The 18,630-nt window shown below is 42.5% G+C and overlaps 1 protein-coding gene across 1 annotated transcript in view; it reads right to left on the bottom strand.

Moving 5' to 3' along the window:
* Positions 1 to 18,630, bottom strand: part of ALK (ALK receptor tyrosine kinase) — a 108,444-nt gene that overhangs the window by 14,704 nt on the left and 75,110 nt on the right. Inside the window, exons 9-19 of the mRNA XM_010176753.1 lie at positions 16,258 to 16,408; positions 13,652 to 13,783; positions 12,570 to 12,714; positions 11,517 to 11,699; positions 9,917 to 10,015; positions 8,893 to 9,045; positions 7,594 to 7,692; positions 5,660 to 5,846; positions 3,334 to 3,424; positions 2,348 to 2,412; positions 1,308 to 1,437 (exon numbers count right to left, since the gene is read on the bottom strand). Of these exons, the coding sequence (XP_010175055.1) occupies positions 1,308 to 1,437; positions 2,348 to 2,412; positions 3,334 to 3,424; positions 5,660 to 5,846; positions 7,594 to 7,692; positions 8,893 to 9,045; positions 9,917 to 10,015; positions 11,517 to 11,699; positions 12,570 to 12,714; positions 13,652 to 13,783; positions 16,258 to 16,408 (1,435 nt within the window). The remainder of the gene's footprint in view (positions 1 to 1,307; positions 1,438 to 2,347; positions 2,413 to 3,333; positions 3,425 to 5,659; positions 5,847 to 7,593; positions 7,693 to 8,892; positions 9,046 to 9,916; positions 10,016 to 11,516; positions 11,700 to 12,569; positions 12,715 to 13,651; positions 13,784 to 16,257; positions 16,409 to 18,630) is intronic.

The following is an 18,630-nucleotide window of genomic DNA, read 5'->3' as shown; positions in this document are numbered from 1 at the left end:
TGCTGTTCAGGATTAATGTTCTTGCTTCCTTACAAGACCCTGATCATTACTGAGCTGGCTTCTCTCTCTAACTTAACAAGCCAAAAAGATGCTTCCATTGCAAAGTGATGGATGGCCTTGCCCTACACCATTCCGTCTCACCTCCCACTTCACACACTTGGCACAGCCTGTCCTTCCAGTTTTGAACAAAGCACCTACCAGGCAGCACACCTTGCCCACGCCGTTTTGCTTTGTAACAGGTGAGAGCAGAGCTCACGCTGCAAAACATGCATTTCCCCATTCACCTACCACCAAGTTCAGCCCATTTATATGAGCTGACAGGAGTATCTCTAGGTACTACAGAAAACCAACCGCTGTTTATGAAGACTGCTTGCTCAGATTTCAAACATCTTGACTTTCTGGGTGTTCAGCCTTCTTACCCAGGCAGGAGTCACTTTATTGCAGTCTATCCAAGACTGTGGTACTCCTGGGAAACACAGACCATTTTATATGTCTGAAAACCAGACTACAAGGACAAAATACAAAGTCGATCTGTTTCCAGATGCCTCAAGGAACAATCTTATTTATACCTGCTAGAGCCAATTTGTGTCTCATACTGATAAAATCCAGCATTTTACCCTGTGTCAAAGAAATGTAGGGACAAAGCATGAAGCTGGGCCCTGCTACTAAACTTCAGCAACATCTGGGTGCCTTTCTGATCCAGACACTCAGAGCAAAGTTTATTCTTCTGAAATACTGATTCCTCTCTAGAAGTCATAATTTATTTCTCACACATTTCTAACTGATTGCCATTTCCTATTGATGCTGATTTCAGTGGGAAAATCTTTGAAACTCTGGACTGAAGATATTTGCTCTCAAGTCAACAGCTCCAGGCCAGATTCCCTTGTTGCTTATGTCAAACTTGTACTGACAGATATCGACAGAAATGCACCTGATCAGCAGTTTAAATAATGGATTTATCATTACTAGCTTAATGCTTCCCTCCAACCTGGCCCCAACTGCTGTAAGGAAAGTAAGAGTAGAGTTTTAACTTTTTTTTTTAATTTATTTTGATTGTATTCTTTCTTTAGATAGTATCTGCAATGCTATCTAGCAAAGTCCAAGGATGAGGCACCTCTGCATAACCCCAGCAGCATTGTTCCCTATACGTCTGTGTCCTGCCTCCAGAGTGCTCTTCTAGCAACAGAAATTTTCTGATCCTCTAAAATGCTGGGAAATAGCAGCTGCATGGATCAGCTCTTTTACAGTTATGTATTTGCCTTGTGGCAGCAGCTTACTAAATAAAATTCAATTTTCTATTTTCTTACCGGTCTAGGCCGCGTCTCTCTCAGGAACGATTTCAGGTCACCTCCAGCCATGAGCTCTAGCAGGATGAAACGGGGCAGTGCCTGCAAGCTCACCCCAATACAGCGCACAATATTCTGGTGGTTGAACTTGCTGTGGAGACAGGGAGACTCAATTACAGAGAAGCTTTGATCCAAAAAGCACAATTACAGAAAAGAATCAAAACGTTTTGCTGCTGGGAATGTTGGGTTTTTTTGTCTAGAATAAGTAACAAATCTCAAAAGCAGGGTAGCTGGATAATGCTAAAGCACTACCCCTGCTCTTCCTGACTGTCTGTGTAATGAAGAAACTGAGGTGGGGAAGGAGTGGCTTTTGGCTGCTTTTCCACCTCCTGTGTTCTGCACTGTTTTTGGGCTACAACAAGACTTGGGGATCCCAGGAAGCAGAGAATGTCTGATAATAGAAGAGTCTGCTCCTAATTTCACTATCCAAGGGGCAGAAGCTGAGCCGGGGCAGAGTTGTTCCAAATAATATACTGACACAGGGATCTGCTTATGTAGGTGATATCCTCCAAGGTCTAGTCTTAAGTATTTTCTTACTTCTCCAGACCTCAGTGTGATGGGAAACTATTTCTGTGGATTCGAGGACCCAGTGACTGAGATGACAGCAGCATTAGGTCAATGCTGTGTGTTAGTTTTGAGTAGTCTAAACAAAACTCCTAGGGTTTCTTTTTACCTCATGTTCTAATCTCTGAGAGAAACCAAAGGATCCTATTATCAGTTCTGAAAACTGAGCTTAAAGATTTTCAATTTGGATAATGAAAACCACTGTGGCTTCTCTTGAAAATTCAGTGCTTAATCATTTGGTGCCTCAGTTTCTTCATTTGTAAGAAGAACAGAAAAGGATGATAACACCTATCCTCTTTGTAAAATAGTGACAGCTGTGCACCAAAACTACTGTATAGATGTGCTGCATGGACATCATCTTGCAAAGCACCTTTTTTCCTTACAGTGCTGGGCTTTGCAAGCCTACACAAGTGCTTGTTCATCTTATTCATACACACCTAATAATGAGAGCTTCCATGAGAAAGTCCAGCTCATCTTGCTCTGAACACACTTCTGGCAATGTCTGGAAAAGAAAGAACAGGTTGACAAGGAGAATATACTTACACCTACAGATGTAGAATACCTGGCACAATCAGAAGCACCAACATTGTCTGCAGCAATCCTTGTTTCTCTAAAAGAAACCTCACTCTAAGATAATTGCTAGACCATTGCTGAACTAGTCTGTGAAGCCTGTTGAAAGGTACAGATCAGAACACATGGCCCATTAATGCCACTGTCATCCTCCTCCCAGCAAAGGAAATAGCGCAGAGTGCACAGGGAGGAGTGCTCAATATATGGGACTCCACTGGGTAGAGGATGAGGAACGAGAACAACAGTTCCTGAGCTCTGAGACAGTTCAATACCACTACCTCCCAGCAAGACTATGAACTATAACCAGCAGTAAGATTGTGCTGCTACGTAACCTCTAGGAGAAAAAAAGCTAGTTAGGCTGCTGAAGGCCTGGAGAACCCTGTCAGGGTTTCTTAGGTTTTAGTTTCACATCCAGTGCATATCCATCCTGTAATGGAGTGGTCAGATATCTGGAAAAACAGCCATCTCCTACCTGCAGGCTCTCTGATGCATGTGTCAGCTGCTCTTGGCCCTGTGAAGACTTTCGGCCTCTGACTCAAAGGCTTTGTACAGGTTACAATACCAGGTGTAGCATGTGGAGGATGGATTTATTTCTCATACCTGCAGTCTACTGCAGCTGTATGGAAAATCTCTGCCTATTTACTATTTAAAGACCTCTTTTAACAGTCTCACAAGCCTACAAGTTGTACCATCGCCGTGATGAACTGAGGTGTTGCAATAGAGCAGCAACCTTTCTAGCCACATCCTTCAGTATTATGGTAATGCTTAATTCATCTTCATTTTTATAATGCATTGGGACTTTTGGGTGAAAGGTGCATGAAACCATTGTGATAACTCATACACTGTCACTTACTTTCACAGCCACCTGCAAGGGAGTGGGGTCGCTGGGGATCCCTGCCACCTGACCTTCATATACCTCACCAAAGGCTCCGTGGCCCAAACCCCTGGACAGACCAGAGAAGACAAGAAGGTTTTACTACAGAGAACACACATTATAACACTGTGGTCACAGCTTGCAGAATGGGCTCACAATTTTCATGGTAGTGAAAGAGGAAGCACTGGATATTGACACTGATGATACCACTCCTCACATTACACAGGGGACCAGACCTCGAGGTGATCTTTCCTGGACCTACAATGTATTTAATTGGCAGGGAAAGCAATCCTCAAAAGTGAACAGTCTCCAGTGAAACCAAGCTGCTGGCACTGCAGTGTGTAATGGATAGCACTCTTCTATGGCTTTGGTGTCAGTGCTCTAATGGTGGGTGCTCCAAAACAGGTCAATAAAGACAGGTCTTAATCTTGGTGTTCCCACATCCTGAACACATTAACAGTTCCCATGATGTTTATGCACCACCATTAAAGAAAACATTGAACAAGAAACTAGGAAGCACAATGGTTCTCAAAGGACCTGAATTCTAAACCAAGCACCTTTTCCAGATTTATTTGTGATTCTGGGTAAGCAACCTTAGCCAGTAAATGGTGGTGACAGCGCTTTGTAAAGCACTCAGCTCTAGGAATTTGTGCTGAGAATTGTTTCTGGCACTGCTCATATTATGGAATTTACAGTTTTATTTTGAATAAGTGCACAAGAAAAAGAGAAAAGAATTAAAGCAATCACACAACAGATCCTGTCCTATGTCCTTGTGATACAGATTTTGCATGCCTGTCTATTCAGTGTTGACTCACTTAATGTTAAGTCAACTGGTACAATAGCCACATAGGTGGCATGTCATAACAACATAGTGAAGTCTGACAGAGAATGAGGCTGCATCCCAGATCCTGAGTCCTTCAGCCTGCATGGGCTGCACATTGGGCAGTAGTAGTCTGAGCCTCTAAGAGCCATTCCTGTGTCTCAGTCCCAGTAAAAGGCTCTCAATAAAGCTCTCTTCTGTAACACACACTTTCCTGGTAGAACCAGGTCTTACCGAGAGCTGCACTGATTCTGTTCTCTGGTCTATCAGTGGACTGTTTTCGCATGGGCCATTGCCTTCCTGCCAGTTCTAAGAGGTGCTGCTAAGGGCAGTCTGCTCTGCTGTTGCATAAGCTCTGTCTGTAGTTTTGCCAGCGTAAAGACCAGTCTAAGCAGTGAAACCACAGTGAGGACTTGTGTTGCCTGTGACTCAACCACTTACTTTAATAACATTTTGCAGGTATCAGCTTGTGACACTATTCTTGGCTATGCCTGACCAACTTATTACAAACTGAGTGTATAAAACAGATCTCTACAGCTGATAACTCACCCTCCTGCCAAAAAGCCCACCTTCCCTGCCCTTATCAATTCCTAGCTGTATCCTCTGCTCTCCGCAGCTTGCTACACTTCAAAAATCCTTTCAGAGCCCAAGTGACAAACACAGCAGCAGCAGTACCAAGTACACCAGAAACTTCCAGATACAGACCAGCAAGATGTGCAGGTAAGGGGAAATGAAACAAGAGACAGCAGAACATTGCAGACTGCGTAGACTGCTCTGAGCATCATCTTTTCTAGCATTGTAAGCTCCCTAGTCTTCCAAGCTCTCCTGCTTCCACTTCTTGACTTTTTATGTAAAACTGCATGGTATCAGGGTAATGTCACATTCTCAAGTGGCATGCACTGCCACAGGCAGAAGAGCAAAGTGGGAAAGAACTCTACATTTTCAAGTTTTTCTTAAGACACTATTTCAAACTTTGCAGAAGTTCTGATCTAGACACGACTATCCTGCTGGCTTTATGTTCCTGTTCTTTTAATACTGTCTGGCAGTCTCAAACCCATTGCTCTTCCTGATGTTGTACTTAAAGATGTCATTGTCTCTACCAAAGATCCCATCAAAGACTTTAAAAGAGCCTCCTACAAGCCTCAGCCTTCCCAGCATTTCATCAGTTAATACTGGAAATACACCATTCACTGCACAGTCTGCAGAAGATGTGTCTGAATTACTGGTGATGACTCTGTAGTTCCTCTCATAATCCCAGATTAACAGTGCACCTGTAAAAGGTCAAGGAGACTGCCAAACTCTAGTCCCCTGCATACAATACTAACTACTACAGCTTTACATCTTCCTTATAACAAGGGGCATGAGTCTAAAAGTGCATGAGAATTTGTATGTGCCTGCACAAAGACGTGAGTTCACGTTCGCGTCAGAGAGGCAGCATATGTGAGTGTACAGTGTGAAGCGTGGAGAAGGAAAAGAGGAATTTACCGGATAAGGGAGATGTTTTTTCGAGGCACCTCTTTGAGGTCACTAATGGACGTGGTCTTTCCTGCAAAGCAGTAGTTGGGATTGTAGTCTGTCATGATAGTGGAGGTACGCAACTTGCTCAGTTTATACTCTGGGCTCTGTAACTCCATCTGCATGGCTTGTAGCTCCTGGTGCTTCCGACGATATACTAGATATGGAGAACACAGTAAACCAGAGACAAAGATTGACTTTGGAATAGGACAGCAGCCGTGCAGCATGTCTCACTGGAATTCGCTGCATGGCCAAATTTCAGTGAATCAAACCAGACAGTGTCACTGTCATATTTCTGTACATCAAATACAGATAGAAAATGGAATTGGAAGTTATACAGGTACCTTTGATTTACACATCTTATGAAGAAACAGTCTTGCTCATGAACTGTCTGGAAGAAGTAAAATGGATTTCACTTGCAGAGATTTCTGATTTCAGTTCTGAAGTTTTTGTTTTGTTCTATTTAATTTAACTGGACCTTCCAAGTATGAGTCCAGTTCCAGACTTGAGGGAATCGGAGTATACCCAACTTTCCTAAATCACATAGAAGTGACTAAAAGCTGAAATTAATTACTGTATCATATTGTTAAAAATGGATAGACTAAACCGCTACCTCAGAATAACATACTGTACATAAAACTAGCTCGTTTTGCAAAACTTCCTCTGTTTCTAAACAACAGAGTTGGACTACATTTGAAATCAGTTTATGGTAGTGTTATATTCCTTGAATCACTTCAGTGATACTTCTGAAATGTCATTAGAAATCACATCTTGAAAGAAGACATCCTGTGGATATTCCTTGAAATAGTAATTGATATTGCAGTATTTTTTTCAAAACCAGATGCCAATCATGAGCAGGTTAAATCACTATTACCCTTACTATTGATTTCTGTGGGAGCTGGATTGAGCCCAAAGACTGTGTCGGTAATAGCTATTGCATCTTCTCCAGCAGATGTTGCTCAGGGGAAGAATTTAAGGGGTAAACATGCACTCACAAAGGCAGACGGATGTAATGACCTATCCACAAACCCTTCCTGTCCTCCATTTTCCTCCTCATTGCTTTTGCTTTGATTTTTTAAATCGCTGCTCTTTCCTGAGATGGCAACGATAGGTTAGTTGGATGGAAAGAGGATTACTCTTCCACTCCCTGAGAAGTAATTAGTAATTTTGAAGGGGTACTGGTAGGCCAGAAATCATACACGTAGGACCATGTGTGTGCCACTGATAACTCCTGAAATTCTTAAAACTGAAACAGCTGCACAAATCTAATTTAATAGTTGCCATTTGCTGTTCTGGGTACATCCCTTCCCTCCTCCAGACTATATACAGTGTGGACAAAGAAAGGTGGCAGAGCTGTGGTTTGAATCCCTGTCTGCTTTTCATTGATTCAAATCTATTCTGCTTGCAATAGAATGCAGGTGAGCAATTGGAAAATTAAAGGGTGAAAAACACCTTTTAATATTTTGAATAAAGATTCCAAGAATGCCCACATCCTACGAAGTAGCAGTTAGTAAAAAGGGAACCTGTGTGAGAATTTCAAGCTTAGATGTCATACATTAAGAGGCTAAATCTGTATACAGGCACACAAATAAAGAAGGTTGCTTTTAGGCATTAAGCACCAACAGCTCTCACAAAACCAGTGGCAACTGTGTTCTGGCAGCTTTACACTACTACACAAGCAATAATGTCTCTTTTGAGATGCAGTCAGTAACTGAAACCTCCTCAAATTGGTCATTGTGGTTAGAAGCAACTACTGAAATCTGAAGTTAAGGCATTTGTGTAGGAAGGTGTCATTAAATACAGCAGTAGCTAAAAACCTGAATCTTTTTGCCTCCCAGGGCCCAATTATCCCTGGCTCAGATCCAGCTCTCATAGGAAAATACCTTTTGCAGAGAAACACTCACCTATCATGATTCCTGAAAAAGCCAAAATTAAAGCAGCCACCAATGCTGAAGTCACTACAGACAAGACCAAGGAGAGAGGGAGATGAACCACTGGTTCGGCTGTAACAGAGGCAGGAGAAGAAGGAATTACATGTTTGAAATGATCTTCCAGCAGCCACTTTTTTGCAGACTGATTCTCCTCTTCCTTCCATTTACTTACCTGCTACTCCTAAAGTGTGGAAAAAACCTCTGGCATGATCAGTTCTCAGGATCTACAACCTCTAATACCTTATTGTTTCACTTCCCTCAATTAATATCAAGCTATTAAAACAGATGGTTTGCTATCAACAAATTAGCATGTGCACTCCCTGGGTATGAAAACAAGACCATAAAAAACAGGCAGAAGGCTAGGGAGGTGGAAAGAACATTACATTGCCAGGGTTAAAGTGCTGCTATCAATGCCAAATCACAGCAAAAGCAGAAGTAGGACTGCAATACATCATCTCCTAAATGCATCTAATCCAGGCAGAAAAACCTGACAACAGTAAATGTAGTACAAAGTATTTCATAGCTGCATCCTCACTTGGAACCACAAGACATTCAATGACCATCTATTAAGGTTTACTTCACCCTGATAAAATGACCATGCTTTTTACCCATTTTACAGATGGGAATGGTAGAAATAAAGAACGATTTTCCCAGTTCAGTGACAAAGTTGAGAGCAGGATCCTGAAACCTTAGAGTCATTTGCTCTAATTGCTGGGAAGAATACAAAAAAACCCCTAGGAATGGAGGTTTTTCTGAGCACTTGTTTTATCAAGTAAGGCAAGTACAGGCATTGTCTTTAGTTTTCCTCAAAGATCTGTCATGCAGAATCTCTTATAGATTCTGCACATGCACCTTGTTTCCAAATCCACAGGAATTATATTCTCCTTCACCCTGTACGTTTTTTTGGTTCTTAAGAGGATGGACCTGGAAGTTAAGTATACCTGGAAGATTCCTTCAGTGAGCAAACTTTCATGATTTCAGAGCAGAAGGCAAGCATCAGCACAACCAGATGCAAAATCTGACTCTCCTCAGTGCTGCCCAGTATGCTAAACAGATAGTGTAAAGCAAACTAGTGCCTCAGCACTGACGTGTCTATATCCTAGCAAAATAACTCTGGAGCATATACCATCAGGAAAGAAGGTAACATTCAACAGAAGCCAGTTTTGAGAGAGACCAGATAACACTTCCAGGATGTCTTACAGTCCAAACTACAGATTTTTACCATGCATTTCTGTTTCACACATTAGCAGCCTACCCCATACATCTACTTACCTATGCAAGACACACCATCCTCAGCCAACTCTGTGCCTGGCTCACAAAAGCAAATGACTTTTTGAGTCTCAAGATCAACACGACACTCATCCATCTCACAGTGACTGCAGTTAAGATGCAGCCTAATATCCACCTCTCCGTGCCCCTCTGTCACTAGGGAGTGGATGAGAGAAGCTGAGTTAATTACTGTAAAGATCATCCATAATAGTTTCCTTGGGCACTGAGAGAAACAGGGGACATGGTGGTCATGATTGCCAGATGTGGCAGGGTGGGCCCCATTTAAGAAACTGATTTCTCTGCACCTTCCACAGCTCCTGTCCTTTTCTTATGTAGAAAATAACATCCACTAAATGAGTCCCACTGCAGTTGAGGTGCACTGGCTCTCTTTCAGCAGGTAGTCCTACCAGGTTAGCAAGGAGACTGCTGCGGAGCCTAAGGGAAACCTGCCCTTTCAGTGGTCCATGAGGCTCACCCTTCTCTTTCCTGGCCTTTATTCCCTCTGAGATCAAACACTGCAGTGTTTTCAAAATTTTCTGTCTGAATCTGTCAGGCCAGAGTCCATCTATATTTGAAAATACTTCCAGCTGTTCTAAAGCAAACATTTTTTTCTCTAGAAACTTCCTGTTTTCTCTAGAAACTCTCTGGCCCAGCCTGGATACTTTGATGAGGGATGCTCTAAGGAACATGTTTGTTAGTGAATAATCAGGTACTTGGTTTGCTTCTTTCCTGAACTGTATGAAATATGAGGTTCTGATACCACTTTCTCTGGCCAAAATTATTCTATAGGCTGGTGGACTATATTGCTGGGAATCATTTTTCTAATAGGCTTGATGTTATCTCTGCCTTCTTTCTTCCTATTACTCCTGTTTATTCTCCATTGGACTTTGTTAAGCTATTTTTCTGCCTCCTCATGTTCATGATGACACTAAGCTGTACCCAAAGGCTTTTAAAGTGCACCCTACAGATGCAAACTATTCTTAACATGAAAGAAACACACTAGAAGACTTCTGACCAACATGAATACCTTTAAGCGCTGGAGTGTATAAAGTACCAATTGGATTAATAAAGGACACACCATCCTCCCCATCCATCTCTGGGTCATTGTCCGCTGCAGCATTGCCACCTACATCAAACCAGAAGTTACCTTAACAGACTGAGGCTTATTAGCACTCAAATACAGATAAACATTGCAACATGCATGATTTCAGTATATTTAGGGAGTCATCCAAATGAGAAAAGAGAATAAATCAAAGCATTTAACATACAGGAACCACTTAGTGAGTTCTGGCATGAACTACTGGCCTTTCACCTCTAGAACTTCAATTTAATTGCAGCAGCTTGTGACAAACAATTTCTTAGCTATTTTAGGCAGACTGCTGCAAACTAACGTACACCTAAAGCACAAACTTCATCTTTAACCATTAGGATGCTTGGAAACCATATAAGCCCTTCTTAAAATTAATGTGGCCAAGAGACTGGAAAACACCAGTACTCAAGGGCTAAGTTCAGTACCCTTGCTGATCAAGACATGTACTGTGTCAGCAGAGGCAATGAATAATCTGATATCCTTCTTCTCCTTTGCACCCCGAAAGCAGGGTGGTCCAGCAGGAGTTGGGACTTAAGAAGTTTATGAGTTGCTCATTTGTGCTTGGGCATATAGAACATATCAGGAGCAAAGTATGGGCAATACATAGAATGTATTAGAAGCACAGTATGGGCCACATATTTTGTGCTACAAGCATGCAAAGATTCCCCCACCCCACCCAAAAATGTTTTTTTCCTCTTTAACCATCTTCAGTGAAATTAAAATTATGTCATCCGAGGCATTCTGTTGGAAAAAGAAGCATTACACAACAACATTGGTACAAAACATGCACTTAATCATTGAAACTCATTACTTCCTCTCAGGATTTCTAGTCTATCATAGATTAGATTTAAGCTGTGGAGAACCAGGGGTTAAAAAGTCCACCACAGTGCAGATGGCTGAAACTATGTGGCCCAGGAGATTATGGCTTAGTAGAGATCTTGAATCTGGCCCACACCAGTTATAATCAACATAATGCCATCTGACAGCTGTCCTGAGACCCGCAGCACATGAAATTAGCTCCTTGTTGACTGAAGTCAACACTACTGTCGTTATTAAGAAGGGTCTTGGCTGGCAGCCTGAGCCTCTGCCCCCAGAGACCACCTGCACAGGACCAAGGCCCATCCACAGCAGAGCAGAGTAGAAGAAGCTGCGCCTTTCCCCTGGCATAAAGCCTGGTTGCCAGTCTCTAGGACCAAAGAACTCAAAACACAGGTGCTGGCAAACAGGAGCACATTGGCTGTGGCTCCTCCTTCTTCAGCACTATAACCCCAAAACGGAAGGCTCAAGAATCACAGCAGGATCTTGATGGCACATTTTGCAGAGCGCAAAGCCAGGATTACAGTTGAAGGACTGACATCTGGCTGTTTGCTCAAAGACTAATTGCCATACGTTCATCTAGTGCTAAGAAGGCAACACACAGACAAACTAGTACATAACAGTCAAATATGCTAGCTACAGGAGAATTATCTACCAGCATTTTGCTGATCATTAGCACTAAAGGAGGGGAAGGGACACCTTGAACACGAAGCCACTTTACCTATATATCCTCCGCCTCCTCCACCTGAGGAGCACCCCCCTCCACCCCCTCCGAAACCCCCTCTTGTCTCCCACCCCCACTTCTTCGTGGCCTGGGGGCAGGATCTTCCTCCAGTAGCACCTTCCAGCAAGGATTTTCCTGACCACAGGAAGGAAGTGTTATCATTCCAGCCACCTCCACCACCTGCAGTTAAGAGAAGAGAAGAGGCACAGGTAGGGGTTATTTTTGTGTAAAAAACACTGTAGGGATCTGCAGAACAAGCACTCCTTCAAAGTACTTCAGCTGAAAGTAAGAATCTCATGCCTTGGTTAGAAGTGGGGATGTGCTTGCTACACAGTGCTACAGTGACCTTTCTGCAGGGCTTTGCACCTTATTCATCATCTTTCTGCACCTCTTTTCACCTACCACACAAGAACAAGTATTTTCTATGGAAAATGCAAAAAGATATCCCTGCCTACTCCCTAACCACTCATTTCTGGATTATAGAACCTTCCTCTTCTCTTTGCAAAAAATATTTTTGAAAAAGCCCTATGTCTGTTTTGAAATGGAACAAAAGGAATTTAGTGAAAGGGATGTGAAAACATTTTCCAGCACAGCCCTAAATACAACATACTCACCAGTGACTCACTTTCAGCTCTGCTGGTTGCTCAGTCCAAGGTCTCTTCACAGAGACTTGTAGCCAGGGTGCAATTATGCTCTTTCTGCATAAGTCAGGGAAACTGTGAGTATGTCTGCACAGTGCAAAACAGTGCGGGGAGCAGAATGGCCACATCAGTACTGCAAACTCCCACATCAAAAATCAACCAACCTTGCTTACAAAATGTAGTACCTTGTTCTGAGATAATGTTGCCATTGCTATGGCTATACCAACTCTCATACCCTTATTTTGGCCAAGTATCCTGCACTGTGGGTACATCCTATACGTATCTGTTGCACTTTCATGTTCCCTCAGAACTGTGTTTTCATGAGTTTCACCTCACCTCCTTGTGAGAAGGAATCTCGTAGTACCACATATTCACAAAGTTTTTCTTAAAAAGAATAAACCGTCCTTACCTGCAGCTCCTGAATTTCCATTCAACCCTGGAATAGAGGAATCATTCTCCAACCTTTCTGGATGAAATGTGTCTGTTTTGGCCCTGTAGGCCCTTCCACCACCTCCTGCTGCAATTATCAAGGGGACCGGTTCTCCATTCTCCATCTTAACAAATCCAGAAATAAAGGCAGTGCTCAAGCTGAGTCAGACACGCGAATGGAAGTTCAACCACACACTAGTTACTGCATGTTGCGCTACAGAGGCATCTAGGACTGCTCAGCACCACAAATTACCATTGCAGTATTTATGCACCCACATGCAAAAGATTAATGAGTATCACTGGTCCTACCAAGTTCTGCAACAGAGAACAGGGGCATCAGCAACTCTATGAATTGTACCTACAGTGCTGATGACTCTTAAGAGAGCTTTAATGTTACTGTGTGATGACTTTCATCAAATGAAACAGCTACAGAGCACCGCTCTATACAGTGCAATATAGTGTCTCCACTGGTAAAGGACTGCTACACTGGAAACTGCCTGAGCACACAGAGTTATGTAGAAGTTGGGTGATCTAAACATATTGTTAATGCCTGAAACCAGTGTTTGGAAGGAGCACTGTCTCAGCCAGTACAGGACAGTAAAGATCAGTGGTCCCTAGCTATAGGGTCCCTAGCTATAGCCAACAGAAAACATACAGGCTATCCTTAACTTTTGTTGTCATTGCACCGTATAGGCCAAACATGTAGCTGAAGTCTAATGTTCTACAATGATAGATTTGAATATATTCCTGTGGAATTTGTCCTTTGCTGTAGAATTATACTTCAGCATCTCAGCTTGCACTGAAAAAAAATCCAGTTCAAACTATTATGTTTGCAAAGGAAACTCCAAGCCACTGAAGCAAGCGTGGCCATACTGTTCTAAGGGTGAAGGATCACCTCAGCTTACTACAGCTATCAACTGGAAATGAAGGACACCCAGAGCTCACTTTGTGGACCCTTCCCCAGAGGTCTATAAAGGATTCTCAGATATTTCAGGCAGTGATACTAGAGGCAAGTTCAGGATGTGTTCATGCTGAAGGTGCACGTGGACTATGTTTCCATACCTTAAATATGTAAGTTGCACCTCCTCCGCCTCCACCTCCTCCTGCCCATTCGCTGACACTTCTGTTCACACGTATCTCTTCTTCAATCACATTGTTCTCTCCAATGCAGACTTTCTGTATAACACCATTAGTCTGCAAACAGAAGACCAGGTCTGAATTCTGGTAAGAAATCTCCATGTTCTTGTACACACACAGGTCTTGTGGACCCTTCACCCTTCCAAAGCAATAAATTGTCCTCCAGTGAAACCATGTAAGCAGAAGCAAGTGAATGCTCTTCTAGAAGAATCTCACTTCTTGCTTCAACCTTCATCAGAAGAATTTGTTGCCATTTTAATGGAAGTATTTTGAAGGAAGCTCAGTGCTGATATTTATTACCATGTAAAACAGCTCCATAAACTTTTACCATACAAGATGTAGCACAATTTACTGCTAATACTTCCCAGCATTAACAATCTGTATTTCACTAGTGGGGGAAGGGATTAACTCAGCGATGACGTGACTTGCCCCATGCCATCCAACAGCCAAATGGCAGTGACATAGAGAGAACAAAAGTTTCTTTACTCCTCTTCCAGTGCCCCACTGGTTGGGGCCAGGCAGCCAACATGCATCTATCCAGAACTAAGGTGTATTGGTGGCTCACCTAAATGTACCAGAGATAGCTTTAACCTAGGTAGTCATAGCATGGACAGTAGCAACGAGCTCATCATAGACTAGCCAGCTGATACTTATCTAGACTTCCAAGCAAGTTTTGAAGTTGATCTGATGCTTATGCTGTAGCAGCAATTTTACTATCATTACCAGTGCTAGCTAGTTCAAAGCCTACCAAAACAGCTGCAATCCCACCTTTGATTGCAGTGTTGTTCTGATGTTAAAGATAAAATCCTCTATATTTCCTAAATAGCATTTTTTCCCCTCCACTAATTAGCACCAAATGTAATGAAATTTCTGTATTAGACAAACCATTTAATTCACTAACTGACTTCAAACACAATATTAAAACATCATTTAAAGTACTTCTGGATTATGACCTAAGAGAGATTGCTTCAATGTTAAATTGGAGCACTAAAGTGCCTGATGAAGAGGACTCTGCTGTATTTGTAAGTTGCAAGCTTTGCTTCTAGCTTATTTTACTTTACACGTTTCATCTCAGCAGCACTACCTTGTTACACACATTAAGTCAACAACACTTTAAGGGAAAAATGCACAAACAGTTGTTATAGTAGGATTGACCTTCTGCTTCCTTCTACTTTCATGTATGTGTTTTCTTTTGGAAGAGGAACCTGATAAAAGCATCCTCAAGTTACAAATTATTCTGTTGACCACAAAATGTGTCCTAGGTTGTGCCAGAGAATGAATGACATCCATTTTGTGTGTGCAGACCTGCCTATGGAAAGAAACAATCCTCTTTTACCTAGCTTCCCTCTCCTTAATTGATTTGGAGTTAGGTGGGGATGATTAATAAAATGACAAAGTCAATGACCCAAAGGAACCACTAGATTACAATTGAATTAAAAAAAAAATCCTTCATGGCAAAGACATAACTGATTACAATCCAATCTAGTTAAAGTCCCTTCTACAAGTCAATGCAATCTCTTTGCCTCAATGAAAGAATTACATTAGCACTCAATAAATTCTCACTAAGATTACAGTGGCCTGCAATTTAATGAGTCCATATATTACACTCAGTTGGAATGTCCTAGTTATAGACGTTAGATGGAAGTTTGAGTTAGGGCATTTCTCATTTCAAAGAGGCTTCATATTAATGGTTTGTTTGTAGGTATGTACAATTCTAGTTTTAACATTATTTACTTCAGCACCCAGCCTTGAGAACCCCTCTTTCTTGTCGACATCCTTCAGCCTTTCTCTGCTGTAAGAGACAGCTAAGCCTTCATCTCTTGGATGCCAGCCATTAACAGCTGAGAAATGCACAGCATTTAAATGTCCAGCTCAAACCTGTAGCATTATCTGAAATTTCACCAGATAATGCTTAGTTGCCTCTATAAGAATCTCCTATTGCCTCATCCACCAAAGAATACTACACAATTAATAGATTGTTGTGCTTGGAAATGGTGGAAATTGCACCTTTCTATCAAGGTTTTTGTGGCAATGATTGGTTAGTAACACAAAAATCAGGACTGACCCAGCAGTGATTAATTTGTCTCTCCCATTTGCATATAGAGAATAACCAAACAGGCCCTGAGGAGTGGGTATCTCCAGAGTTGCAGGGTACTATGATAATGGCAGGGCTGGGCTCAACAGTGGAGCAAAGACTGTGAAGTCAACCTTGGAGACTGGTCTTCAGGAAAGGAAAGGAAAGGAAAGGAAGGCAGGGTTGTCTTTTTTCTCTGAAAAGCTGCACGAGTGCTCTGAGATATGCAGATCGATCAGGAACCTGTAGTGCATGAGGCCGGAATGTTGAAGAGGAAGTGAGCCCAGTGACATGGTACTTCATCTTTTCACATTCATGCCCTTCCAGTAAAACTGTAGCTATCACTTGAACCACATAACCCAAAACTCCTCAAGGACAATGGTTTTCTTTGTAAACAGACAAAACTCTGTGGATTTGTAGAAGGGATTAAGGCAAAACAGAAAGGGAAATCACTTACACTAGGACAAGCATCTTCTCCTTGCTGTCCTACCAAGATATATAAAGTATCATCCTTCTGGAGGTCAAAAATTCCCAGCACAGACACGCCATGGGACCGCACCATGGTGTTCTTCCCTCCTTTCCCACCAGCAGCTCCATAGCCTGAGATGCTGCAGGAAAAAGAAAACAAGAGCCTGGCACCTGAGTTGTTCCAGACGAGTGGAAGGTAGTACAAACCATGTCTGGGCACTGAGTGTCTTGCACACCTGAACTGTACACAGTGTCACAGTTGTTATAGTAGGAGACCTGAAGACCTGACACTCTAAATAAAACTAAACCCAAAGCTTGAAGACTGAGGTTCTCTGCTCTACATGGAGAACTTGGGTCCCTACAAAACAGTTTTTTTCACGTTGATTCTGGAGCAAACACTTGCTGAGGGCAGAGTGAGCAAGTCCCTGTAGTTTCAAGCTTTAATATATGAAACACATTTTTTGTTTCCCAGGAGGCATACCCTCGAGACATTTACAGCAAGGAAGAGAAAGAACAGAAGCAGGAGATCTGGTACGTACAGCACATCTGGCTAAAGAGAACATTATGCCCAAGATTCACAGCGGGACATTTGAGACAGCAGACAGCATAACTGGTCCTGGTAGCATGGACCAGATAGGAAACAGCTCTCCTTTTCCGAGGGCTTGAGGACTATAGAAGAGTAGATGGACATGACACTATCTGCAGTAAACAGGAAGGCAAAAGCCCCCTGGCTAAACTCACAGTCACCATCAGTGCCTCACTGTCTCCATACACCGGCTGCTGCAGTCTCAAATAAAGCTCTGGGAGTTTTATTTCAAGCAGTCGAGATTCAGAGGTCCTTACTGTTGTTTGTACCCAAAGGTCTGACTGTTCCACTGTATAGCAATAAGCCCCTCTCTCCCTTTCTAAGTACATATACAAGTTACATATTTGAAGCAGCTTTTATTAAAGGATTTCAAAGCACTTTATAAAAATCGCGATAGAACACATATCTCTGCTGCAACAAAAGACAAAGTTAACTTTCTGGTGGTACAGCAAGCTCAATTTAGACCTGAAATAAGCAGGTGATTCTCCATTGACATGAGTAGCTTTGCAGCTATTTCTATGAGAGCAAAATTCAACCTGGAGCATATAAAAGTGACTGCAGGGCTGAGAACACAAAACTTCCTCTAGGCTTCCTACTAGTTACAGTATGAGTGCTCTGCTTTAACTCCCCCTTTCCTCTAGCACCTGGTTGGTCTTTGCCCAACACAGTCCTGCATGCAAACAGGCTATAAGCAGAACGAACCAGCAGTGCCCATCATGTGTGAGCACCCCGAACAGGCTGGGCAGCCACCTTGCTTTCACCCAGCAAGTTGCCTTAATGAGTAGCATGAGGAACTCACCTCTGAGGCAGCCAGCATGGAGCAGTTCTGACGTTGAAGCAACTGTGGAGTGTCGAGTGCCTCATAAAGCACATTAGATCCTCGCAATGTGACATGATTATGTTCATGCCACTGCTGATAACCAAAGCAATCATTCCTCAGTAAGGCTGCACTGGAGCCCGCAGAAAAAGTGATGGACACAGCCTGACCAGATGCTGCGTGAATCTGAACACTGAGTTGATTTGCTGTAGAATTTTGTAATGGCTAATGAGGTGTACCATCAGGCACAATAAGCTGGCAGGGCTAATCGGCTGCACTTAGGGGCCATATTTTTCTGTGTATAAACAGATTTTTGCATACAAGCAATGATCTTGGGAAGTTCAGGAGAACCCATTTTGGCCCCATTCAAAGGCTGCAGACAAATAAAAAGCAGTAGATTCAGGTGACAGCCCATTCCCTATTCAAAATGGGTGTCACTATTTAAACAGATGGGTTATTTTGGCTTCAAGTTTTAGCAGGATCCCTTTCCTTAGGCACAACTTTCTTCTACAGAAGGAATCCATTTAACCATATTGGGCCTGAAGAAAGATTCAGATCACCCTGAGTAGATATAACCAGAACACAGAGTACCTTCCACTGTTTTCTTCCTTTTATTTTACTATGATATTTGTAAGAACTGAAAAAGAAAACTGCCTCTTCAGGAAGGATCAGGATGAGCAGAGTACTCTAGCTGTGCAAACCAGAGCTGGAGAAAAAATATCCACCTCTAGGTAGCCAGGTCACGGGGAACATGGGAGCTAGTTTTGAGACTATGAGAAAATGCAGTGCCTAGGCTAGCCAACTTAGGAGACCTTTTTGTAGTCCACTGTGCCACGTTCTTGTGCTACCTTACAAGAAGGGAACAGAGAAAAGAGAGGACAGTGTAAGTGAGAACAAATGGGGTACTTAGCAAAATGGACCAAAAACTCTTGCTTTAAAAATGGCAAGAATTCAGATAA

This window comes from Antrostomus carolinensis, unplaced genomic scaffold (assembly GCF_000700745.2).
Source record: "Antrostomus carolinensis isolate BGI_N321 unplaced genomic scaffold, ASM70074v2 scaffold5321, whole genome shotgun sequence".
In the NCBI taxonomy this organism is placed as follows: Eukaryota; Metazoa; Chordata; class Aves; order Caprimulgiformes; family Caprimulgidae; genus Antrostomus; species Antrostomus carolinensis.
This window is presented reverse-complemented; position numbering and strand designations above follow the sequence as displayed.